The sequence below is a fragment of the Lathamus discolor genome, chromosome 1, assembly GCF_037157495.1.
Source record: "Lathamus discolor isolate bLatDis1 chromosome 1, bLatDis1.hap1, whole genome shotgun sequence".
NCBI lineage: Eukaryota > Metazoa > Chordata > Aves > Psittaciformes > Psittacidae > Lathamus > Lathamus discolor.
The window spans coordinates 136,375,906-136,401,614 of NC_088884.1; the positions used below are offsets into that span (position 1 = coordinate 136,375,906).

Consider the following 25,709-nt stretch of genomic DNA (forward strand, 5'->3'; position numbering starts at 1 on the left):
GTTGCCTCCACTTTCAGCATCTAATCCTGTCCTATGAAATGCTGGTAGTTGGTGTGACCTGTAAATTTTCGGGATTTGTTTCCTAGGGAAATAGGACCCACCTAATCACATTCTATGTCTGTCTGTTTATTTTTCTATCTACTTGACTCATAATTTTTTAACCCTGCTGCCAGTTTCAAGCAAAAGTGGCAGTGGTCAAATATCTCTAAGATATTACATCTATATATATTTAATTTAAGAAGTGGTAGGATGTAGGCAAGACATTTAGTTATAGCCCTCACCAGTGAAAGGCTGCAACAGATAAAATATGAGCAGACACTGAGGCACCTCCATGGCAGAAAGGTGCCTCAAACAACCCAAAAACCTTCAAATGGAGATTGCTCTTTATGTGATATGGGGGACACAACCTCCCTGGGAGCTGGGGTGCACTGCTTCTACTCCTAATGCAATGACATGTAAGACTACCTTGGATAGGCTGGCGCTCTGTCACATACATTCATAATCTTTATTTATTTCATAGCAAACTGGTAACATCTATTTTTGGCAGTTATTGTTTCCCAAGCAGCTAGACTTCCACCACCATGGAATTTAACCTATGGGAGTCCTGGCTTCAGGTCAGTAGAAACCCTTAGGTACCACGCTATAGCAGATGGGCATTTTAGGTTTCCTGGTGATGCTGTTCCACACCAAACAAAATCCTTCAGTATTTGCATCACTGAGGGTGAGAATGCCAGGTCTCTCCTCCATGACCCACTTTATAGTGTGATGCTGCTCCCTTATTCCCCTCCTTCAGTGAATATTAAGGGAATCAGCATGAAAACGTAGCCATGTGGCCAAAATGACTGAGGAGGCTGCTTTCAATTCCTGCAGCGTGGAGGTGAGGGTATTCTAGCAAGATCATTTCGCAGGAAGGGATGCAGTGAGAGCATGCTGCACCAGTGAACTATTAAAAGAGATTTTTCATTCACCAGCAGTTTTGTAAAGCAAAAAAAAAAAAAAAAAACAAAAAACAAAACCCCAAAAACCAAACAAAAAAGAACAACAAAAAAGGACAAAAGAAGGAAAAAATAAGAAAAAAAAAAAAAGACAGAAAAGAAGAGAAAAAAAGATCGCATGTCACTTCTGTGTAAGGATCTGCAGCTTGTCCCTGTCACCAGCTTCCCATCCATTAGGCTGACTGACCACATGTCCAGGGGCTCAGATACTGAATTACCCTCTGCTTCCTGCTCAGAAAGTGACTCCTCAGAGCTGCTTCCTGCTTCAAGCAGGAGAGAAATTTCCAGAGGCTTCAGCCACATAAACAAGTAAGGGCATTTTCCCCACAAAGCTCCTGCCCCACACAGGGTTTGGTGGGGAAGACCAGCTTGGTGGGGGAAAATGAACATCTCTTATGGAGGGTGCACAGGACCCTGTTGTCCTGGCATGAGCAGTTAGTTATACAGAGAGCTGGGATGTGATTTAGTCAAGCAAATAAACAATGAAAGAAATTGAATTTTTCAAAGGTGTGTCCCAAAAATTCCACAAGCCTCCAACCATAATTAGGCACCTAGGAGTGGAGAGATGTACCCAAGGCTAGTTAGACTAGTCTGGACCTTGACAGTAGTGAACCTGCTCCTCCAGTTGTGTTACAATGAGCATCCAGCCAAGCTAGAATAAAGCTGCTTTGGGGATGTCCACACATGCCACACTCACACCTCCTGTTCGTATCTGGACAAGGCCAGACACAAGTGGACATGTTCACAGATTCCAGCAAAGGTTTCAGCATTTTTTGCATACTCTGAAAGCAGTGTCATTCAGATCTCTACTATTAGGAAATGCCATCTGAAAATGAGCGGTTTTACGCTTTCTCATTCCTATTTCCATGCTTCTTGTCACCTGGGACAGTTATTATTTCATTTCTAGCTGAAAGGACAGATTTTGTCCTTTTCAATGCCACTTGTGAACCAATACATTTTCTGGGGTCTACACATGGAGTATGCATCATGCTAAATATATATTTGATTTTGTACGTGTTTGATATGAAAAGTGATGCATCCAATATTAAATGAGTGCCTTGTCATTTTCTTCTTGTAGCAGCATCTTGAATGTGCTTACTTCCGCATCTGCCTTAGCAAGGTTTATCAGTGTGTTAGCAAAGCACGCGTGATGAAAGGCACATTAAGGCTGTGTTGCCTGGCTCCAGCAGTTGTTGCACAGATGCAGGTTTGCAGTGGTGCAATTTGCAATGCAGACAGAACTGAAGGTAGCTTCCATCATTCATTAAATGATGAGGTGCTTGCAGCCCCAGCTGTGGCACAGAGGTGTGACGGCGAGTTGGTCCAGCTGCTGGCTGCCACATCCCAGATGTATTCTACACGGGACATTGCCCACTTGCAAACCCACTGAGCTACATGAGGAAGGAAGCACATAATCGGTGTTTCCAGCCCTTATCTCCCCAGGTTATTTGAATAATTAAGCAAACAAAAGGTGGCCCGGCTGCTCCTGTTGCTGCAGTTGCTCTGGACAAGCTCCTCTGCTGGGCTGCCCGGGAGGCGCTGACAGCCAGGGAGAGTCGTGACAGGTCAGGGAGGAGAGGGGAGGGGGGGCTGCCCGGTTCCTCTGCTGCTGCTTTGTGTCTTGTTTTTAATGAGCTTTTGGCGACCAGAGGAGCAGATGCATAAACAAAAGCCCGTTGGCCCCCTTTGGGCAAGGCAAGGCTTCGTGCCCGCTCCCGTTGCACTGCCCGTTCCCAGGGGCCATCCGTGGACACAGTTTCCCCTGCACTGGGGCCGTGTCAGAAAGAGGCTGTAGGGAAGGAGGAAAATAACCCCAGAGGCTGGGAACGCACTGATTTCAGGATGGGAGCTGCTCTCAGAGGGGCTCCGGGAGATCCTGTGGGAGCGGGATATTGGTCTGACAAAACCTGGGAGTGATGCGCGGGGTCTGATCGCATCCCGTCTGTCAGCCGCCAGCTCTAGTGCAAACCTCCAGGTCTGGTCCCACACTGGGCTGAGGTCTGCTCAGCGCGGCAGGAAGGCTGACCATTCTCAGAGCTCCTTCCAGCCCCCCATTTCTTTACTGGTATTGTCTGGCCAAGGCAGTGGCACTTTTCTGAACTAATCCAGATTTGAAATGTCTTGGCAGGATTGCCTGTTATTTAAGGCAGGTGAGAGTGCTGGGACAGAGGGTGGGCTAGGTTTAGAAGCCATTGCATGTTGTTTTCAGAATCCCAGGAAGTTTCCCAGGCTGAAACTGTCTCTGGGGAGGTAGGAAATCCCATTCCTTCCTCACTCAATGACATTAATATGTTCGGCTTCTCTGTCTTCTTGCGGTTCAGCACCGACAGTCTCTGGTGCGAGCAAGGCTATGATAGATACTCTGCAAGTCTAAAGGATGATACAAAGACTGTGTGAGATTACAGCCTAAAAGGCTGGGTAAGAAAGCTGCCAACACTGGAATTATTGAAGTTTTGGTTTTATAACCAGACATCTGTTGTCCTATAGCTAGTACTGTAGCAGTGTATTTAAATGAATCTTTCACTTGGACTTCATGTGGCTTCTTCACTGAGGCTGATTTTTCTTGTAAAGGTTCCTCATGGCATCTCCCACTTGAGAAAGCCCCAGCAAAGCTCAAAATAAAAGATTTTTTGTAGTAAGACACATATGATACCATACATCCCATGTTGGTAAAGTCACCTCACATCTTTTCTAGCTCTCACTTTTCCCAGACACCTACCATTCCAGTGATTCTTAGCTAAAGTTTTCACTTGACAATGCTAGAAGTATAGTCCCACCAACATCACGTGTATAAGTAGTCTGATTCAGATAAAAAGGCCACCACCTGTAGAATGACTTTCTAGAGTAAAGTTATTCTTGTATTTAAATGTTTACAGGGTCAGAGTCCCATTCAAGTATCTGGAGTGTAAAGAAATTATCTTCTAGTTTGCTCACTGGTATCCCAAATGTCCCTGGTACCGTAGGGATGGCAATTCATACAGTGAAGTAGCAGTTCCTGCAGCATTATTCTAGCTAACAAGATTATACCAGCAGCCAGGCAAAGTACTGAAGGATTGTGCCCCATTTAGGGAACACAGTGTAAAGACTCTCACCAGGATCACTCAGGAGATCTCACTGGGATCACTCAGGGAGATAAAAACACTTTGTGCTTTTGAAATGTGCACTTCCCTGTAGATGCCCAACATTTGCAATGTGCATGCCGGCTGCTCAGGTCAGTGTGTGCACACAGACCAATCAAGAGGTTTGTATGCTGGAGGGGTCAGCCTTTCCTTCCCTCCCCTTCCTCAGGCCACTGCACGGGAGATGGAAGAAGGGGACATGGCAAATGCCAAAGAGCCTGGGAAGGGCTAGCATTCGTCTCTCTTTTCTTAGTTAGATATGCTTAGGGCAAACAGTGGGTATTCATTCCCGTAAAACTCAGGCACAAAAATAACTTCTAACAATGAAACCAACCACCCCCTCCAAACCGCTCACTTAATAGTAGCAATTGTGCATGAACACAGAGGCTAAGTGGTATTGCAGTAAGCTCTATTTGCACATCGTCTGACTGCATTTCAGAAAAAACACTTGTTAGAATCAATATAGTGGCATATTTTCTAGTGACTGCGTTTTTGGAAGCTCATGTAGGAATGCAGAAGGCACCAGAGTGAGCTACCAGTGATTTTACTGTGCTTATGGATCCTTTAATAATTTCATGTGAATGTTTTTCCACTAACCCCAATAGTTTAATTAGCTTTGTTGACCAGCTCAACTGCTTTGAAGGCAAACAGTCCTTGCAGGTCATCCATTCCCTATCAGTTTTTTACTCTTTGTGGTCAACCAAACAAAACAAGCATCGCCACTAATACAGTTATCAGAACTGTTTCTTCGGCAGGAGGTGCCCTTGGTTCTCTCTAGGCATTTATCACTACCACACAACCCTACGTGCAGCCTAGTGTCAGCAAGGGCTGGTTGTTTAATAATCACTGCCAAAGTTCCACAAATCACCTAGAAAGACCAGTGACCTGACCTGCGGTATGGTGGAGGTGGGGATATTAATAATGACTACTAATTTTCTGGTTTAAGAGCCCATTAAAACAGCAAGAACACATTTCATTTGCACAGTGCTGACTTGCTGCCTCTTGAACCATGAGTCCTCTTTGACTTTTCATGGATTTTATTGGATCTCTGGGAAAAATCAGTGTAGGAATTTGGCTTCTCCCACTCCCTGTATCTTTCTGTGAGCAACAGGGGTGTAATTTCAAAGGAAATTGAAATTCAAACTCATCCCCCAGTATAGTAAACCAGCTGGAACTGCATAGCATGCAAAATAAAATCACTGCTTCATTAACTTAGTTGACTGTTTGTGGACAAGCTCACATGAAGACTTGCAGGGAAAGAAAAATGTAGCATGTAGAGGTATGTACATGTACACGTATGCATAGTTATGTGCATAGTTGTGTATTTCCATCTACCTGATTTTCTACCTATTTACCTATGTATCTGTCTATGAGGATGTATTTATTTCCCTCAGGGCCTTTATGGTCATGTGTATGTTTAAAGCATTAATAACCATGTGTTTATTTTTCCCAAAGGACTTTCTCATGAACTTCTCTTTCAACAAACACTGCTTAATAATTTTGATTAAAAGGTATAATTGCAACTGAGGGGTCATTTTTGGGAAAAATCAAACCTTTGGTGTGAGAGGGGAATGGAACATCCCGCAGGGAGCAGGATGGGGGTGGCTGGATCCCCTTAGATGTGATGTGGCCCATTAGGCTGGTGGGTACATGCTGCATGATTCAGGGACTCCCATGTTGTGAACTTAGCATTGATACCACCAGACGCTTCCAACCCAGTTGGATGAAGTCACTGAGCAAGAAGATGGCCGTGTCTCATACGTGCGCCCCACAGGGCTGGTCTTTGGGGTTTTGGGGGTTGAGGGGACTTGAAGAAACCCCAAAAGCGCACGGTGAAGCCCCAGGTGACATGGAGCTTCAGTGCTGATGTCCCTGAGTCCCTCCCGCCTTTGCCAAGCAGGGGCACTGCTCCCGGTGCCTGACCAAACCAGAGCATCCCACCCCCGCCGGGCCCCGCCGCGGGGCCATGGGGCGGGGACGAGGGGCGGGGTCACGGAGAGCTGGGCAGAGCCTCTGAGGCAAGCCCCGCCCCCTGGCTCAAGAGGGGCGGGGCTGCTCGCCGGGGTCCCGCATCCCCGCTGTGCGGTGCGGTGCGGTGCAGTGCAGTGCAGTGCAGAGCAGAGCGGCGCGGCGGCTCGGCTCGGCTCGGCTCGGCTCGGCTCGGCTCGGCTGCCGGCCGGACAGCGCCGTCGGGCAGAGGGTTCGCGCCGCGCCCCGCGGCGCCCGCGGCATGGAGCACGGTGCGGCGCGGCTGCTGGCGGTCCTGCTGTGCCTCGCTCCCGGTAAGCGCCCAGAGTGCCCCAGCTGCCCGGCGTCCGGCAGCCCCACGGGGCCCCGAGGACAGGCGGCGCGGGGATGATCAGGTGTCAGGAGCGGCGCGGATGCTGGTTTCACTTGGGGTTGTCAGGGAGGGTGGTATGGTGAGGCAGTGCGAACCGTGGGGTGGGACGGGATGCCCAGTACTACGAGATTGCTGTCCTGTCCTCTCACCTTCTCTCCTCGCTTCTCTGGCTGGTGCTGGCCCATCGGAGAGGGCTGCCTGCCGTGGCATAGTGTCCTGCACTCTTGGCTTCAGCATCAGACATCGTTTCCAAGAGCAAAATGTCCCTGGAGCCAAATGCGGGAAACCCGTCATCAGCGAAGAGCCTGCTCGGGATGCCAGTGATTCAAGTGTGGGGAAACACTAGGGAAGTAGGGAAGGTCCCGGTCTGGCCACGCTTTTTTGTTGCCCGTCATAGCCGGCCAAGCCGTCCTGGTTGGGGCTGCTGGCTAGCCCGGGTGAGGCGGGATTCCTGACGGTGATGGGAGCAGCCAGGGCGGGCTGAAAATCTCTCCCTGTGGTACTCCCAAATGTTGCACAAGCTGGGCTGTTGGCCTCAGGGCCCACGCTGACACCCAGATCGCAGCCCTCGCAAGCACGGAGGACTCAGGGTAGGTGCGATGCAAGCCCTGGTGTGAACAAAGTTGGTAGTAACAGACTTTTGCCTAATTGCTTAGGAAGAAAGGGATAACCTCAGAAAATCATGGGACAAAATAAATTCATGGGATCTCGAGTTTCTGGCAAACTTCAAATAGTTTCTTCATATAATTCATTGGTCGGTAGTCTCGAAGAACTCAACTATATTCAATTTATTATAAGAAAAGTTAGTAATCCCTTTCCCCAGGGAGTGAGATCATCAGATGAAGGTTCGCTTCATTTCAATGTCCCACATCCTCTTGTTAGACCTTGAAGTTGGCAATGTAAGAAAACAGGAACTCCACCCTGGCTGGCTGAATTGTAGTGCTCTGCAGCTAGCTCCTGACCATCTGCCTTTGCTTCCTGTTATGACAGAGTTTTTGAACTTTCTGGGATATGTGAAAAGTCATTATTTACCCTTTTCTGATAAGTAGATGATGTGAAAGTGCCCGCTTAAAACTTACTGCATATTCCTATGCATAATGCTTTTCTGATTAAGTAGCATGTGCTTTGTTTATTGGGTTGATTTGCGGGGCTTTATACGTGTTTGTTATTATTTACAGGTTTAGTTATTTCTCTGGATCAGCCAACCCTTAGTATCCAAAAAGATGTCCTCACAATAACTGCAAATAACACTCTGAATATTACTTGCAGGTAAGGGCAAATCGGTCCAGCATGATTTTGATGGGGGTAATTTATGTAGTGAGTTTTTGCATAGAATCACAGGTGATTCTGTCTCTCTCCCATCATTGCTCCTGTTCTTCCTCCCCACATCCTTTGTGCTCCCCCTCCCTACCCCCACCCTCACCTTGCTTGCCCCTTACAGACTTTGGAAATGATCTTAGGGGGTTGCAGCAAGGGAGATCTGGGAAGCACAGGGTGGCCCAGGGAAGGAAGCATCAGCCGGGTCCTCATGGAGCCAGCTGGTGAGCCATGCTCCTGAAATCGTGCTCTTGAAGCTCCCTTTTGGGTACTGTGTCACTCAGGTTCAGCAGAATGTAAATCTCAAATAGCTTCTGTATAGGTATTAACAATAAGTTGATAAATGTGAATTTATCCTACATGGCTTGATGCTCCACATAATAGGATGGAGCCTGTTCCTCTCAATGGCCATAGACACCAGTGAGTCTGGAGTTCACCACCCTGGCATCAGTACTGGTGCTCATCACATGCTCACACCTCTCCAACATTTTTTCTTCCCCAGTGGACAGAGACCACTGGAATGGTCCTGGCCAAGCAACCAGAGCAGTGTTGAGAAGCGCATTTCTGTGACAAACTGCAGTGATGGCCCCTACTGCAAGACACTTACTCTTCTCAAAGTCATCGGCAATGACACAGGCGACTACAGGTGCCTTTACAAGGACAACCAGGCAGCTACAACCATTTATGTCTATGTTCAAGGTAAGTGCTTACACAGCTCTTAGGTGGCTCTTCCCTTAGCCTCAGGAGAAAAAGTATCTCAAAACGGTTTTGACTTTAAAATCTATTAATCCTTGAATTTTTTATTCTGTGAAATTGTTACTTTTCTTCTTTTCATGTTGATTGATTTCATGCCAATATGGTAGTTGCCATCAGTAGAAAAGCCCTTGTACCTGTAATTTTGAAGTGACCTGCCATATGCAGTACTCGGCCTGCTATTCTCCTTTACCTGGAGCTTAGCATACATGTCTCCTTTGCACTGTGAGCCTGTCCTCACGAATACAGAGCTATTACTGACCTCAGGAGAAGGATTACAGAGATTGCATACTTATTAAAAATTGCAGGTTTTGATCCCTTTTACAATTTGTATCTGATACCATTCAAAAAAAAAAAAAAAAAAACAACTCCAAAACATAAACTTCCATACATTTGCTGACTGTGACAGCAAAACCTATTTAGGCTGTAAGAGCTAAGTTTTCATAGTCAGGCTGGTAGCAATGCAGCTGAGTGCCGCAGGTACTGCAAAGCCTTCAGGTATACATTCAGCTTCAGTGAATGAGTACATTGAGGCATCTGCCTTTTTTTGCACTGATGGTTTCATACTCATTTTCTTACACAACCTGTTTCCTTTTATTGTTAACTTATAGTTACCATCTTGAAAAATTAGATGTTATTATGTACTTGGGTTAGCTTGTTTTGTAAGATCATGAGCTTACTATTTTTTTTGGTCTGACTTTAAAGAAGATACTGCCATTGGGGGAGCCAATGTGGCGTGCTACTGTTTCTGACTGATATTTCCTGTAGTACTTACGCAAGGAAAGTCACACTAGGGTAAATCAGATTTTTACCGGCACAAAGACTGCGATGACAGGAAGCTGTTCTCCAAGGTCCACACTGCTGTGGATAACTGTTTTCAGAGTAATTATGCCGTAAAACTGGGGGATGTCTGTCAAAATACGTACTTTCTACTTAGTCCCATCGGTTAAATGTTTTACCACATAGAAAAGAATAAAACTGCTTTGAGAAGAAATAAACAGGGACAGAACAAAATTGGAAAAGTTTCCTCCATAAAAATGTGACAGTATCCATTTACCAACTGAATATTCTTCTAGATTACAGATCTCCATTTGTGACTTCAGTTAGTGATCAGCTTGGCATTGTATACATCACTAAGAATAAAACTGTGGTAGTGCCGTGCCTTGGAACTGTATCAAATCTCAATGTATCTCTACATGCGGTAAGGAAAAAGACCACTTATTATTTTAAGAGTTAGTTGAAATCACTGCGATGCAAATACTTTGCTTGAAGTATAACTGCATTTCTTAAAAACTTCTTTCTATCCTTGGGAATTTTACAGTCTGTGATTACAAGGTGAGTGCTGTAACTGTTCTTGTCCGTGATCCTGCGCTCTCAAAGTGCGGAGTGATTGCCTGTGAAAGGGAGATTGCCTGAGCTGGGATGTTAAGGCTGGGACCCTGCGGTTATGGAAAATGTTGGACTTGAATATTCAGGGTTGTTTGATTTTTTTAAAATCTGACTGTATTTTATCAATGTTTCAAACAGAAATATCCAGAAAAGATATTTGTTCCTGATGGTAAATCAATTTCGTGGAATAATAAAAAGGGCTTCACTATACCCAGCCATTTAATCAACTATGCGGGCATGGTCTTCTGTGAAGCCAAAATAGACGATGAAAGCTACCAGTCTGTGATATACATAGTCGCAGTTGTAGGTAAGCCAAAGTTTTTTCTTTTCCTTTATAGCCAATGTCCTTTTACTTGCTACAACATACTGAACCAATTACATTTGGTTGGACTCTAGGTTATTCAATACTGACAATGCAGCTAATGCAAAATGGATGTTGTGAGATGTATTACTTTTCTTTTAAATGCAATGTATTGTATTCTTTCTGGTTGATCACTGGGATAAGTGCTTCTATTTTAGTGTTTTACATAGATGCCAAGGACTGTTTTTTTTTCCCTGACAATGCAAGCCTTTTTCCTAAAATCAGTTATGTACTTTATTCACTTATCCAGGGTGCAAGTTGTAGCTGGAGGGAACTGGGGGCAGGCATCTATCAGCAGCAGATGGAAAGACATTGCTCTGAGGGGGTACCAAAGCAGTGGGGGATCTGAGGGTTGCATTATGAGCTAGGTTGTCTCTTCTCCCTCAGATCTATGTCCTGGCTCTCATGGGGATTTATGCTTTCCCTGGTATATTTTGTCAGTTATTCACCAAAACTCAGAAATAATGTGATGACTCTGTGGAGGTTTAAGCCTGAGCTGAAACTGCAGCTATTTCCCTTTTGGCTGAGGACGCAGTGGCCACTTCAAGTGGCCAAATGGCACCAACGCAGTCTCACATTGCTTGGTAGGAAGGCGTAACAGCTCTCCACCCTTTACTTTGTGCAACAGGCAATTGCTTCTTCACCAGATTCATCAGTCCTGACTCTGATTTGGAGCATATTCAGAATTTTTGCATTCAGAATATTCTGCATTGGAATATTTTAAATTTTATTGCACAAATTAAAATTTGGATGATTTTGCTAATATCAGACTGTTATTCTTAATAAATTCCCACTTAGTGCTGAGGAATGGGATATGCCTCCTTAAGTTTCAGGTCTCACAAGGGTAAGAAGAAGGTGTCTAAGGCAGAGGATCCATGTGGGTCACCATATCCTGCCTGCTCCTACTTCCGGGGCGCACTCTGATCAAGTGCATACAACCTGCTGTGCCACTGTCTGATGCAGGTCTCGGATGGGAAATGCTCAGGGCAGTCATATTCCTTCCCTCCAGGCTCCTTTGTATGCCTGTCATCATGCTGCACTGGGACACCAAGGGGATTCTTTGTAGCTGGGGTTTCAGTGGGAGTTTTGGTGAATTTTCATGGGAAATTTGGTGCTGAGTGCTGTAAAGAAACCTCTTCTTACCCCCAGGTTTCTGTGTGCCTTTCTCTTCCTCTAGGATACCGAATTTATGACCTGACAATGAACCCACACTCCCAAGTAGAGCTGGCAGTGGGGGAAAAACTGGTTCTCAATTGCACTGTAAGGACGGAGCTGAATGTAGGAATTGATTTTAAATGGGACTACCCTTCCATCAAGGTAAATCTGTAATAAATTAAAAGAGCCAACATCAAAATGAAATAAATGATTTATGTATAATGTCACTCCCCCCTTTATAATATTGTCAAAGCAGGTGATAATACACAAAGAAATGGTCAGTACATACAGGTGCGCAAAGGGTAACAGGAGGAATAACAAACACCTGTGTCTTTTATCTGTTACAGGAAAAACATGCCACCATAAGGGATTTAAAAACCACTGCAGGAGAAGTAAAGAAGTTTGTGAGCACTCTTACCATCGACAGTGTGACCTTAAGTGACAAAGGTCGATATACTTGTGCGGCATCCAGCGGTCGTATGAACATGAAAAACAGCAGCTACTTCATTATCCATGGTATGGCATCTTCTGCTTCAGTTTTGTCGGCTGCTGCAAATTTTGGGTTTCATTACTGGGATGCAGAGGGTGCCTTGGTGATGAATCAAGTAGCAGAAATGAATCAAGCTGCACCTACAGTATTTCTCTTGCACCCACTATAGGATTATACCTATATTTATAAATATATATATACCGCATGCTTAGCTAATGATAAGATTTTAAAGGACTCTGTATGTTACTGAAAGGTGTAGAATCCCATAGGAAAATGGGCAGTAAAATAAACTGAGGTAACCCTCTGGTCCTCTTCTATGTTGACCTCTGTGAGGTCCTGTAAAACTGAATTTGTGTAGATAGCTCTGTATAAGGTAACTTTGTTCTCACTCCGGGTGAGCTTAGGCTAGATTCTGGTGGCTCTGCAGGACAGGAGCCTGGGTCAGTGAAGCTAGGAAAATAAAACTTTCAGCTTTTACACTATGAATAGATGAATCAAGTGAAGTTTGTGTTGTACGGAAGTGATGAAAAGGAAACAGCTTTGGCTAAGTGCATAGATAAGTATGAGGCCACATCCTACAGCTTTTTCTCAAGCCCTTCTTGGCCACAGCCCCAGTGGCTCCACTGGATTACTTCTAGAAAAAATTGCCAGCATGAGAATGGCCCATTTTAAATCACTGAGTCAGACAAAGGGGTTTATATTTTGAAGGAGACTATTTTTTTTAACATTCAAACTAATTATGTGGCACAGTGATTCAAGATAGTATCAATTTTCTCCTGGGTTCTTTGTATTTCTCTTCAGGAGCTAAACAAGATCATGTGCTGCAGTAAATGTACCAGATATTAAGTCCATACTATTCTAAATATTAGTCAGAAGCCTAATCACTGTGTTAATCTGAATGCAAGTTTATAACAAGTAATGTAAATAATTTCAATGTATTCTGTGACTGCAGTGGTTCAGATTCATACTTGAGAAGAGGCTGAACGTATCTAACTGAGTGAAATACTGTGAAAGTATCACATTGTAGTTTTGAATACTATTATTTCCTGTAATGAGTAGGTTGAGATGGCTTCATGATACATTTATATATATGTGTGTGTGTATATATATGTGTATGGGTCTGACACTAGGTCTGGCAGTTGGCATGCTGTCCAGAGAGCTGAGTCTTGTCTCTGCTTTCCAGAGCTCCTCAGTGTGGGAATTGGGCTGTTCCTTTCTGCAAGGGAAAGGGCTGGGTTTTCATGGCAGGTCTGTCTCTCCAGAGCCCTGTTTGGAGCCAGTTGTGCTTCACCAGTGGCATCCTGTCACTGGCCGCTATTTGTCATCTGTCATTAAGTGCTATCCCAAATGAAGAGCACTTAAACTTTTGTCCACATGGAAAAACCATTTAGTTCATTCTTTTTTGCAGAAAGTCCTTTTATTCATCTGGAGAGAATGGAGAATGTGGTTGAGACAAGGCTAGGCGATACAGTCAAAATTCCTGTGAAGTTTAAAGGATATCCTCCACCAGAGGCAAAATGGTAAGAGTGGGAACATCATATGTTTGAAAAACTGAGCTGTTCTTAGTGAAGGTAAATCTCTGAAGTATTCAAAGTGCTCTATTTTTTCTTCAGGTATAAAAATGGAAAAGCCATCAATGCAAATCATACAGTTAAACTTGGCTACGCTTTAGTGATCACCGATTCAACTGAGAAGGATGCTGGGAATTACACTGTTGTCCTTACAAACCCTACTAACAAGTTGCAGAAGAGACATACGTTTACCCTGCTTGTGAATGGTAAGCAGTGTACCACAGGAGTACCTTCTTTCACATGTGGATGTGCTGTATTACCATTCTTAGGATTAAATTAATCCCACTGCTATGAAGATTCAAGTGCGGGGTTGGCTGGGAGAAGAGCACTTGAACCTCAGCCCTGGGAGGGCAGAGGTGGCCCGTCTCTCCTGGCTCTCCTTGTTGAGAGGCCGCAGGCTCCTGCTGGTGGTATTGTGATGATACTTTGTGTGCGTGTGTGTTTGGGGTCAGGGGGGTCTGTATATTATTTCTTTGCTTCTGCATCCTGCTCTTTTCCTGCCCTCCTTGCTGGCCATGTTGCTGAAGTCCTCCCCACCCCGCTCATCCTGGCCCTGTCCCGCCTCACCCATCCTTCCTGCCTCACGCAGGCTGTCCCTCCTCTTCTGACCTGCCCTGTGCAGTACTGATGCTCCTCTTTCTTCTCTTCCTTCTCTTCCTCCTTCTGTCTGCTCCCCAGGAAAAAACCTAGCCCCTATGCTTTGAAGACAGCAGGTCTTGGGAAGGGCAGTGGGGCTACATGCGATGGGAATCATAGACATTTAAGGGGTGGTAGGAGTCTAAGAGCTGCATTTTAAACCAGTGGGTAATGGAAATATTATGGACGATCCTAAGCATTGCATCTTGATGGCCTGATCCTCACGGTGCCGGGCAGGTTCACCTCTTCCCTGAATGTTCATTGAGATGCTCTGTGTTGCACTTGCACATGAGGCAGGGCATAAATTAGTTGCTGGGTGTCTAACACATGCATGCAGTGCTGCTGGGGAGGTGTAACCTGCTGCTCTCTCCTCCAGTCCCTCCTCAGATTGGTGAGAACGCGTTACTGGCCCCTGTCGACTCCTACAAGTATGGCTCGACGCAGGCACTCACCTGCACCGTCTACGCCATCCCACCGCCTGCCACCATCCTCTGGCATTGGCAGCTGGAGGAGGAGTGCACTTTCAGCCCTCAGTGAGTGCCAAGTCCTTGACATCTTCTGCAGGTTACATAGCTCTGGTGCGATGGTTGGGTTGGGGTGTTTGGGTGCATCCCTTGTCCAGGCTCATTGCTAAATTCAGACCCGATGGCTAATGAAGAAAAGCTTGTTGTGGCCAACAGGCTGATCATGGCAGGAAGCCTCTGCCAAAGCCATTGTTGTTGGGAGAGGTAAGGGCCATCTGCAGCAAGGAACTGGCAGTGCATGTATGCTGCTGTCATGCCTTCTTGAAGGGCTTGCTGTGGTTTCAACTGCAGCTATCTGCATGCCCCTCAGATCTCCCTGTGGTCTGCAGAACCAAAACTCCATCCCAAACAGAGGAAATTTACTGTTTATGTTAATTACGGGTCCTTGTGGTGGCTTTTTTTTCTGCTCAAATGCTGAGTGTGACCGTGCTCTTTATCTGTGTGAAAGTGTATCTCAAAGGAAGTGCACTGATTGATGTTGGGGAATGATAGAGAGAGTGCCTGACTGAGATTCACGCAGCTTCCCTTATCTGGGCCTGCCATAAGCCCAGATTTCCTTTAAAAAAAAAACACCAACCAGCAACCAACAAAAAGCATTCTTCTTTCCTGTTGTTGTTTTTAAAGTGATTTCCACTAGTTTCTTCCTTTGGTGCCTGGTTGCTTCTTACACAATGGATACTGTCCCCAAGAAATTCTTGTAAGGAGTTCAGCGATTTCTATGTCTGTCTTCCTTTGAACTAAATTAACTTGAATCATCCATTTATGAATGGAGGTTTGTTCCCAGAATAGCTGCTTCCCTCCAAGCATCCTAATTGAGCTGACACAGGCAGATTAATTAGGAAATTCACCTTTAGGCTTGGGGGTTCCTTACCTTACAGAGCACAAAAGTCCCACAAGGTTATAGGGTACAATTTAATAGAATGTTTCCAGAATTCCCTCCCAGATACAGGTTGTGGCTGGTGATGCATCTGATTTATAGATAAATGTTTGCATATTAAAAAGAAAACACAAACCACTCTCTTGAAGGGTGAATATTCATCTTATCTAATACATATATCTCTACTTATTACCTCAGGAAAGTTCGCTCAGGATCCAATCCATATGCATGCAGGAAGTGGAAAGTGATCTCAGAGAGAAAGGGTGGGAATCAGGTTGAAATTAAGCACCGAGTTGTTACTATTGCTGGGAAAACAAAGGTGAGCAGATTTTCTTTTCTGTTGGCTGGGGATGATTGGCCCTGTTAAGCAGTCCAGATAACTGGAAATGTATCACTAGAGATGAGACTCTCTTCACCTACCGTTAAACTTATGGATCTACTCTTAGCTGGTTGTGCAAACTCCTGCTAGAGCCAATGGACAGAGATACACACTTTCAAGTCCTTTAGACACTGACCCAAAGTGAGTCTCCTTTGAGGAGCACAACCTATTTAGGTTTCAGTGCTTACCTTTTAGCAGTCTGAAGTTACATGAGTCAAACTTCCTATTTAACTGTAATGAGGAGAAGCTGTAGAGGCTGAAGAGCAGAAAAGCATGGGAGCAGCATTTATTCACAAATAAAACAAAATGTGCCTTCTGCTAGGCTGCTTTTTCTTGGATTTTTTTTTTTTTTTACCTGATTGTTACACTCTTAAGGACAAAATGTAAACGTCAGGAGGGGACTGTGCTCCGGCCATGCCATGGAGTTGTGCTTTGGAGGGATTTCTGGTTGTGCAAATACCGGCAGAGCACTTTGCTAGGCTGTTGGAGTGGTCAGGCTCAAGTATGTACTTTGGGACTGACGTGATACGAAATTGCTTGATTGTTCTTTTGCAGACTGTGAGCACCCTTGTGATTCAAGCAGCAAATGTATCTGCTTTGTATAGATGTATGGCCACAAACAGAGCTGGGTCAAGTGAAAGAGTTATCTCCTTTCATGTGACCAGTAAGTATACCCTGTTGAGGACAGCCATGGTAAATTACTGTTATTTTGTCTGTTTTGCTAACGACAGGCTCTTCAGTGCTGTTGTCTGATCGCTGTCCTTTATTAAATCCATTAATAGTTCAGGATTTAGGTTCACTTAAGGTTTCCTGAGGCAGCCTTTAAATTCACCACCTAACTTCAGCCAAATAATTAGTTCTGCTGGCATCTGTGGAGTGGTGGTCCCATGAAAACAATGCAAAATGGGCACTGTTGTCCTGAGAGTGACTGCTTTTGCAGTCACTTAAAAGAGCTACAGCAAAATTGTGTGTAGCAGAAAGAAAAAGGATGTACAGTGAAAGCTAAGACTAACATTTTGAAAAGCAGTGTCAAAGAGCTTCTGTCTTCTTAAAAATCAGTCTCCATATTCATATGATGAAATATTATTTTAAACTAAAAATTAGCTATAAGTAATGCTAAGAATCAGCTTAAGTTGCTGTAAATTTCTGCACAGAGAGGAGCTGTATTCATTACGCAGGCCTTCCTTTTCCTTTTAATGGGATTGTGCTGTTTAGATGATTGACTGATTTTCAGTGTTTTGTTTCCTTATTTACAATTGGATACGATGAGGATAAGGCCACAAAATGTGCAGCCTAATAGGAATTTGTTTTATTTTTTTAACTTGCAGGGGGTCTTGAAATTAATCTCCAGCCTCGGAATCAGCTCACAGAGAAAGATAATATGTCCTTGCAATGCACAGCAGACAAATTCACCTTTGAGAAGCTATCGTGGTACAAACTCAGTGCTCACGCTTCGCAGACCCCCTTTGGAGGGCTGCCTATGCCTGTCTGCAAGAACCTAAATGCTCTCCAGAGGCTGAATGCTACAGTTTCAAATACCAATGGTGAAAATGTCACCTTAGAGCTCATCCTCCGTAACATCTCCCTGCAGGATGGAGGGGACTATGTTTGCATTGCTCAGGACAAAAAGGCTAAAACACAGCACTGCCTGGTGAAGCACCTCACTGTTCAAGGTACAGATCTCTTACTGTGAACCAAAATGGGTGGTTGTACGTAAAAATAACTGCAGCAGTGTCAGGTTTTGGTACCTCCAGGTCTTGCATGCGTTGGGTTAATGGTGCATTCTGTTAAATAGATTCAGACCATTTGTTGTTAAGACACAGGTCTGGGGATTGTCTGAACAGCAGGGCCTTACTGTTTCATTAGTACCAGTGAGGAAACACTGACAGGGCCACTGTGCTGTTCAAAGGGATGAGTCTGGCTTTTGCACAAGTAACAGCACATAATTAGCTCAATAACTTCTCAGTTTTACTTTTCAAAGCACATTTTTCCCTCTAGCTGTATATGCATGTGTGTATTCATGGCATCGATGCTACTGCTTTGTGTCATTGACTTGAGTTTAAAGTAATTGTCTGAAGTTGCCTGTAATTTAAGCTGTCATGAAGTGATGCTGGCACTCAGATACAGGCAGTGAAAGCTGGTAATCAATCAGCTTCGCACACAAATAGTGATGACTTTGTTTTGGACCTGGATGTCTAGGCTGATTAGGCAGATGCAGGAAAATACCTGTGCATGTTCATGGGCTGTTCTGAACGGACATTTGATGGACCTGCAGTATCAGACTTTTCATAATGACTCTGAAAAGAGAAAAGTGAGGGAAGCAATTTCTCACTTATTCCGCCTTCCCTCAGCAGCCTGCCCAGTCACACATCAAACCGTCTAAAGCAGGTTGCATCAATACTGTAAAAATTTTTTTGGCTATTATAATTTCTTCATGCCATGCAGAAGTTTAACTATGATTTTAACATGGATGCTGTGGCTATTGGTGTTTTTAAAGGATCTGAGACTTTGTTACTGAGCCATCAAGTGCTATCATAACACAAAAAAAATTGATGTTTCCTGTGATGTAATTGCTCTTTGACAATGTTCTTGTCAGTAATTTTGCTGTGTATTCTAACCAACAGAACCCATGGCACCCACACTCATCGGAAATTTGGAAAATCAAACAACAAACATAGGTGAAACGATAGAGGTGTCATGCACAGCGAATGGCATTCCTCCTCCAAACATCATGTGGTTTAAAAATAACGAAACCCTTGTCGAAGATTCAGGTGAGGGTCGTTCCTTTGCTATGAGTTTTCTACCACTGAAGGGCTTTCTTTCATGGGACTCACTGCTGATTTTCACCATAAAGAGTTTAATTTTTAACACAAAGTGGCATAAAAATAGCAGAACTGAGAATCACATTTTTTTTCCAGGTATTGTTTTGAAAGATGGAAACAAAACACTAACCATACGTCGAGTGAGGAAAGAAGATGGGGGGCTGTACACCTGCCTTGCCTGCAATGTCCTCGGATGCAGAAAAGCAGTGGCTTTTTTTTCTGTAGAAGGTTAGTGTTAGCTTCTTTCTGGGTTGTGTGTGAAATCTTTATAGTTACTAAAAGGAAAATCTACTGGCTACCCTGGTTGGAGATCTTAAAATATACCACAAGATTTGTGAAAAGTCCTCACCATTTCTATCAAGCTCAAATTGAGTGCCCTCATAGCCATCATATTCCCAACTGTTGAGACTGGCGCTTTCTTCTCCATGTTGTTGTTCAGTGCTTTTCAAGAAAAACTAAATCTATTCTACATGTGGTTGCAAAGAAAACTCTGCCAAGTCTATATTACACACAAAATACAGCCTACCTAAACCTGCAGATACCCTGGGGCGTTTCTATTGTCTTGATAGTGTAATTGTCATCGTATGAGTTTTAACAGTTGTAACTTTTTAAACTATGTCGTTGCTGTCACATCACCTAAGAAAAACAGAGTGAAGACTTTGTGCTGTCTGTTACGGTTGCCGTCCTGTTTCAGTGATAGGAGCAGTTAGCGGTTTTGGGTTAGGGGACTCCAGCCTTAGTCCACTAAGCTCTGAAAGTAGCATTTGCGAGACTTACCTCTCACTTGTTCCAGTCCTATTGTGGCACGCTGAAACGCAATTCACAATGATAAACAATAAATCCTAACGAGGTTAGCCTGCGGTCTGAGTAGCCGGAGCCGTGATGGACTTTCCGTCAAGAGTTGCAATGAGAAGCCTTGAGCTAAAAGCTCCTCGCCCTTGATGTTAGTACATTAGCAAAATCTAGTCACTGAATCCTATACAAACGTCTGTCTTATAAGTCAGGGTGGTTGTTCTATCTGTTCCGTTAGGGTAATTAAAGCAGTATCCTGTTATTCTCATAGATCCTATTAGGATATTTAGATGTTGGGCAATATGTTTACATGGGGTGGAAATTATTTGCAGCTGACATCAATGCACATTTCAGCTGATGTAGTAAACACAGCTGAGGCATGTCTTTAAAAGCTGGAAATCTGTGTAGGACATACTGATTCACTCCAAGAAATTTATAGTGCAGCTCATTTGGGTCATGCAATGAAGTGTGCTACTGTGTAGGAAAATCTACATGATGCAAAGGATGAAATACAAGAGCATGATGTGATGAACAGGAGCTGAAACTTCTACATTAATAGATGTTTGAGTGGTATCTGCTGGAAACTATTTTACTGGGAAAAGGATGTTGTAAATAAGACCTTATTTTGTTGTAAGTAAGACCATATTTCACGGTTCTTGTAGAACTGTGTTTTTTTCATGCCAAAGTTGAAGCATATAGAGAGACAAGAAAGAGACTGTTCTTTGGGTCATCCTCACGGTACTTTATTTATTATATGATGGAGTTTGTTGATTTCTGGAGAAAGAATTTTGGGTATTCTAAAACAATGATTTCTTTGTAAAATGTGAGATTTCACTTTATTATATTTTTTCAAAGGTCCATATATTGTTGTTGGAACAAAGCTGATGCTAAAAAATTGGGTGCTGCATAAAACAACATGAAACAAAGTGTACTATCCCAAAATAAAACCCCAAGCTTTTCGTTTTGTTTTGCTTTCTTTTCCTTGCTCCATGTTGCACTTTTAAAATGAACCTTCAGAACAAGGACCTCCATTCTCTACTTTAATGAATGAACAAAACAAATATGCTTCCAACTATCACTCAGATATTCATTTATTTCTTCCCAGGCGCTGAAGAGAAAACAAATCTGGAGCTCATTATCCTCGTTGGCACTGCAGTGATTGCCATGTTCTTCTGGTTGCTTCTTGTAATCATCCTCCGAACCGTTAAGCGGGTAATGAAAAAATTCTTGTACTGTCCTATCAGCACCGGTCTTGCATGACAAATGAGAGCTGACTTGAGTTCTTTTGTGTTGCTTCTTTCCATTGTTCTTAAATCAACAGACACATTTTTTCTCTCCATGCTGTAACATTCTTGCCTGGAACCTGGGGCACAGAAATTTGTTTTTAATTGAGAAGCCCTCACAAGAGAAAAAATGTTTCAGCTGGTCTTGTTTATTAAAAAAAAACAAAACAAAGTGCAAGTAATTAATGATGATCAGACTCACGATGACATGGTGAAATGGGTAAAATGGTAGCCTGGCATTTCTGAGAACTAATGAAACACTACAGAGTAAGAAAACGGCACTTTGCCCGCACATCACCAGCAAAAAATCTGTGCAACTACAACTAATACCATTTTCCAGGCCAACGGAGGCGACATGAAGACTGGCTACTTGTCAATCATCATGGATCCTGATGAGGTCCCAATAGATGAGCACTGTGAACGGCTGCCATATGATGCCAGCAAGTGGGAGTTTCCCAGGGACCGGCTAAAGCTAGGTGTGTCTCCATTGCATGAGGCATTTTGTGGTACCTGTGCTGGGACATGTTTCAGGTCCTGGCTTGCCATGGGGCTGCCCTGGTGCAGGCCCCCTGGATGGTCTCTGTCGCCCTGTAGGATATAGTAAATCCTCTCCTTATTACCAACACTGTTAATTTCTGATGCATAAACTGTTTTGAGTTGCTCTTTATTCTGCATCTTTTGCCCACTGTGCCAGGGAAATAAACTGGAGTGTGTTCATCTTCTCACTTCAAGGTAAACCTCTTGGGCGTGGAGCTTTTGGCCAGGTTATAGAAGCAGACGCGTTTGGGATTGACAAAACTGCTACCTGCAAAACAGTGGCAGTCAAAATGCTTAAAGGTAAAAATGATGACTAAAACTTCACCTTGAATACAGAATATAGGGATAAATACAGCTATAATACTATAACCAGTAGAAAGAGAAAAAAAACCCAAAATATTTGTACCAAAGGTGTAATTAATGTAATTAATGTTAATGTAATGTAATTGTTAATGTAATTAACAAGTTTAGCTCAACAGTTGGTGTCATGAAGCAATGATTAGGAAAAAAACATGCCTTTCCCTCATTGGTAACTGGATCAACTGTGGTTTCTTACCCACTGCTTTACGTATCTACTCAGGCTCAGAATATGACTTCCTGCAGACAGTTTTCACATGTACATTTTTGCCTCATGCAGCCTGGTAGGGAGCTTTCTGCAAGTCTCAGACAATGGCTTAGGCATGCTCCAAAATGAATTGTAATTTTGAACAGCTTTCTCCTCACTTTAAATCATATTATAGTGCTTTGCATTCACCGCATAAAAGTTGTAAGCTGTGGTTCCAAGCATACTGTTCTTGAAGAGAATGTAGCTGGGGCAGCAAAATGGGGCTGCTAGCATCTAGGGGCTGCATGCCACCCTGTGCTGTACTGGAGGAGGAGTGGGATTTCTGACAGTGCAGTGTGAACATTCACAAGTGCAGGCAATATCTGTTGCAGCCTGGTTGCAATGGGATGGGTGTGCATGGAAGCCCTGTCCCTCCAGCTTCCCAGTGCTCAGGCAGCCCGCAGAGTGCTGCCTCCTCTGCTCCTTCCTCCCCACTGCTTCAGCTCTTTCCTCTTCCCCTTACATCTGTGTGAGATGAGGACACCAGCCACATCTCCAGGCTTTTGGTGAGGCTGCAGGGTCAGGCATGTTTGGCCCTGGCCATATATCCCCTAGACTCATTGGACCCCAGCAATGGCTCTGGGATAATGTTTCTAGCTCTTCTTGGTTGGAAAGGTCAAATGGTAGAGTACAAACTGCTCAAAAGGTCTGTAGGAAAAAAGATGTTTGCTAATCTGGATTGTTTGCACCCCATTCTGATGCACTGGAAAATGTTTAAAAACAGAGCAAAACCAACCCTGTCATGCAATTGCCCAGCTTTGAACAGTGTCCTGCAGCATAGCTGACCCAGACTACCAACCAACAAGACTTCTCACTAGATGAGCAGGAAAAATAACAGGAGAAAATGCAGAAGAGGAGAAAACCTTTCTGCCTTTGATGCTCTTCATCTCTGTTGTTTTACCTCTGCAGAGGGTGCAACCCATAGTGAGCACAGAGCACTTATGTCAGAGCTGAAGATCCTCATTCATATCGGCCATCATCTCAATGTTGTCAATTTACTTGGAGCCTGTACAAAGCCAGGAGGTGAGTAAGTTCTCAGTGAGTGGAAGCTGCTAGTGAAAACCCTGTTTCTGCTTCATAGAAAATTGAGTTTCAAAATAAAGGCTGGAAGAAATAGTCTTCTTTTTTAAAAAAATATATTCTGACAAGAGTGAGCAGGTCTGGAGGTGGATAAGGGCTCAAAAGCCCTGAGTTCTCCATCCAGCTCCATCTATTAGTTGTTGTATCACTTTGCTTTTCTGTATCTCAGATCCATTTTTATAGTGGACATCCAATGTGTGACAGACTTTGGGTCTGAGTCCAGTACCACATTTAACAAATTGGTCTTACTCTTATCACCGGGTACAGTGCAACTGCAAGTTGTGATGTCCCTCTCTGGCTTTGGATGGGATGTGAGTGCCTGCGTGCATGTGTAGGAAGGGAGATTGCCATTGGGAGTCCAGCTCTGGGTGGATGAACCTTTATACCTACTCTATAATGGGGGACAGATGTTTTGTTTAACAAGTCCAGTACTGCATGCTAATTTGGAATAAATTCAGTGTAAATTAACGCAGTAATAATTTTTCGGGAAGCTGACTTGTTGGCTTGCTGTGGGCTCAGAACTTAATTTGTAAATTCCATGGCAGAAGTGCAGGAGTTGAGGGAAACGTAATCCATAAATATTTCTTACCTTGTTTATTCCGTAATAAAATAGAGATGGCCAGTATCTGGAGCCTAGAATGGAAATCTATCCTTTTGACATATGCATATATATGAAGCAATTTGAGCATGAAATACCACATTTGCACTGTATGTTAAGGCACTGTCTGAAACCAAGATTTCTGTTTTAAATTTTTAGGACTTAAACTGCCTGCACAAAAATGCATGGATAATCATGTGTGTAACTGTATTGCAAAGGAGTGGTTAATTACACTGAAGTTCATTGAGATATTTATGTCGCATCCTTACAGTGTCAATTAGCATAGGCAGTTCTTGGCACTTTAAGTAGAAGCACGCCACTATACATTTTCACGTTATGACATGAAGCCTGTGATTTTTCAAAAGCATGTGTTCTTCCTTCCTTCCTTCCTTCCTAATACAGCAGAAAAGGAATCATTTCCCTGCTTTGATTAGATTTTTTTATTACTAGTATTTTTAAAAACCTCTGGATAGGAGAATGTTTTTTGAAATGGATGTATTTCTAGCCCCAGATGATGCTCTGAGATAAGGTGGGTTATGAATAGTCTAAATAGGGAATTGCTTTGTGTTGTACAGGCCCACTCATGGTCATTGTGGAATACTGCAAGTTCGGAAATCTGTCAGCTTACCTACGGAGCAAGAGGAGCGAATTTGTCCCGTACAAGGTAAGGAGTCAAGGTTACTTGACATTACATCGGAATGTTTGTTTTGGTGGGTTTTTTCCACACGCAACGTTTCTGTTTCTAGTGCAGACTGAAGTGGCGATCCTTGGGGATGCTGAATGTCTAGTACTTCCCATGGGAATAAGAGATGGCAAAGACATCAGAGGTCATCTAGTCTTTCCCCTGGCCCCTGCAATGTAGCTATTTTGTTATTGTTAGCTTGAAATGCACAGGAACTGGCCTTCCACTGTTTCCCTTGGCAGATTGTTCTACACTTGGCCATATCTGTCAGGAAGCTTTTCTGATTATCAGCCTGAATTTTTTCCTTTCTTAGTTAAGCTCTGGACCACCTTAAATAACTGCACACCCTGCTTAGTGCGTATACCCATCAGATATCCATAGGTATTTTCTATCACATGATTATCCTTTCCACTATGCCCTTGGCTCATTGCTGAACCAGGCTATATATTTTGCTGTTAATCATTTGTATAATTAATGTATCTCATGAGTTTATGCTGAGCTGTGTACCTCCCAGGTCCTTAGGAAAGGGGAGCTCCATCACAGCACCCCCTCTTTCCACCTCAGTTTGAAAGTAGTGGGAAGTTGGAGGCTGGCATTTTCAAGCTCATTTCTGGATGCCTCTGAGAGGGGGTCTGGTTTCTGGAGAGGGGTTGGGAGGATCCATCCCCTCCAAGGGTTGTACTGCTGGATGAAGAGCATACCTGCATGTACCCAGCACTGAGCATCATGCTTGGGACCATATCCTCTTTCGTCCACAGCCAAGAGGGAAGCCCCTGGGCTGTGCTCTGCTGCTCTGGTAGACCTGAGTCTTCTTGCAGCTGCTGTACCTAGATCAGAGCTTCTTCAAACTGCTTGTTGGCTCTCCAGGGGGTTATTTTTCTTGATCTTTTGAGTCACTGTTTACTATTTTATATTGGCAAAGGCAACTTGCTGCATCTTCTTGTGAGGTATGAAGGATAAACAAACATCTGAGAGGCCTTGAAGGAAGAGTCAGGGTTTCATGAGGGTGCTGACCCTTGCACAAGTGGTGGAGATGGGAATTGGCAGTGGAAAAAGACATCCCTGCCAGGGGAGAAAGGTCACCAAACTGAAGCAGGAGAAAATGGAAATGTGGTTGAGGAAACCTGTGGAGCTGGCATCCTTCCTAGAGGCATTTGGTGTCTTAGGGGAAGGTGGAAATCAGAGTTTTAGGGCTGCTAGGGCTTTGGCCAACATAGAGGTTTAGCAGAGGGGCCTTTGCAACAGTGGGAGGTAAAGCCATAGCAGTACAGAGAGGCTTGAGTATGTGAGAGGAGGTTTGGCAGCATCCATGTGTGCTTCACAAGTGGTGGGCCCCGGGAGGCTGAGACCCCCCCAAGCATGTGGTGATGTTGCTGGGGGGCAGCTGGGAGACCGTGGGAGCAG

At 44.0% G+C, this 25,709-nt stretch overlaps 1 protein-coding gene across 1 annotated transcript in view; it reads left to right on the forward strand.

Moving 5' to 3' along the window:
• Window positions 1-6,222: 6,222 nt before the first annotated feature.
• The window catches only part of KDR (kinase insert domain receptor), a 32,485-nt gene continuing 12,998 nt past the window's right edge, over window positions 6,223-25,709 (forward strand). The window contains exons 1-20 of the mRNA XM_065697161.1: window positions 6,223-6,396; window positions 7,634-7,724; window positions 8,275-8,471; window positions 9,602-9,726; window positions 10,053-10,221; window positions 11,453-11,592; window positions 11,778-11,946; window positions 13,329-13,440; window positions 13,534-13,697; window positions 14,504-14,660; window positions 15,727-15,847; window positions 16,463-16,571; window positions 17,236-17,580; window positions 18,532-18,678; window positions 18,826-18,957; window positions 20,627-20,733; window positions 21,145-21,280; window positions 21,537-21,641; window positions 22,855-22,968; window positions 24,199-24,287. Of these exons, the coding sequence (XP_065553233.1) occupies window positions 6,345-6,396; window positions 7,634-7,724; window positions 8,275-8,471; window positions 9,602-9,726; window positions 10,053-10,221; window positions 11,453-11,592; window positions 11,778-11,946; window positions 13,329-13,440; window positions 13,534-13,697; window positions 14,504-14,660; window positions 15,727-15,847; window positions 16,463-16,571; window positions 17,236-17,580; window positions 18,532-18,678; window positions 18,826-18,957; window positions 20,627-20,733; window positions 21,145-21,280; window positions 21,537-21,641; window positions 22,855-22,968; window positions 24,199-24,287 (2,781 nt within the window). The 5' untranslated portion in view covers window positions 6,223-6,344. The remainder of the gene's footprint in view (window positions 6,397-7,633; window positions 7,725-8,274; window positions 8,472-9,601; window positions 9,727-10,052; window positions 10,222-11,452; window positions 11,593-11,777; window positions 11,947-13,328; window positions 13,441-13,533; window positions 13,698-14,503; window positions 14,661-15,726; window positions 15,848-16,462; window positions 16,572-17,235; window positions 17,581-18,531; window positions 18,679-18,825; window positions 18,958-20,626; window positions 20,734-21,144; window positions 21,281-21,536; window positions 21,642-22,854; window positions 22,969-24,198; window positions 24,288-25,709) is intronic.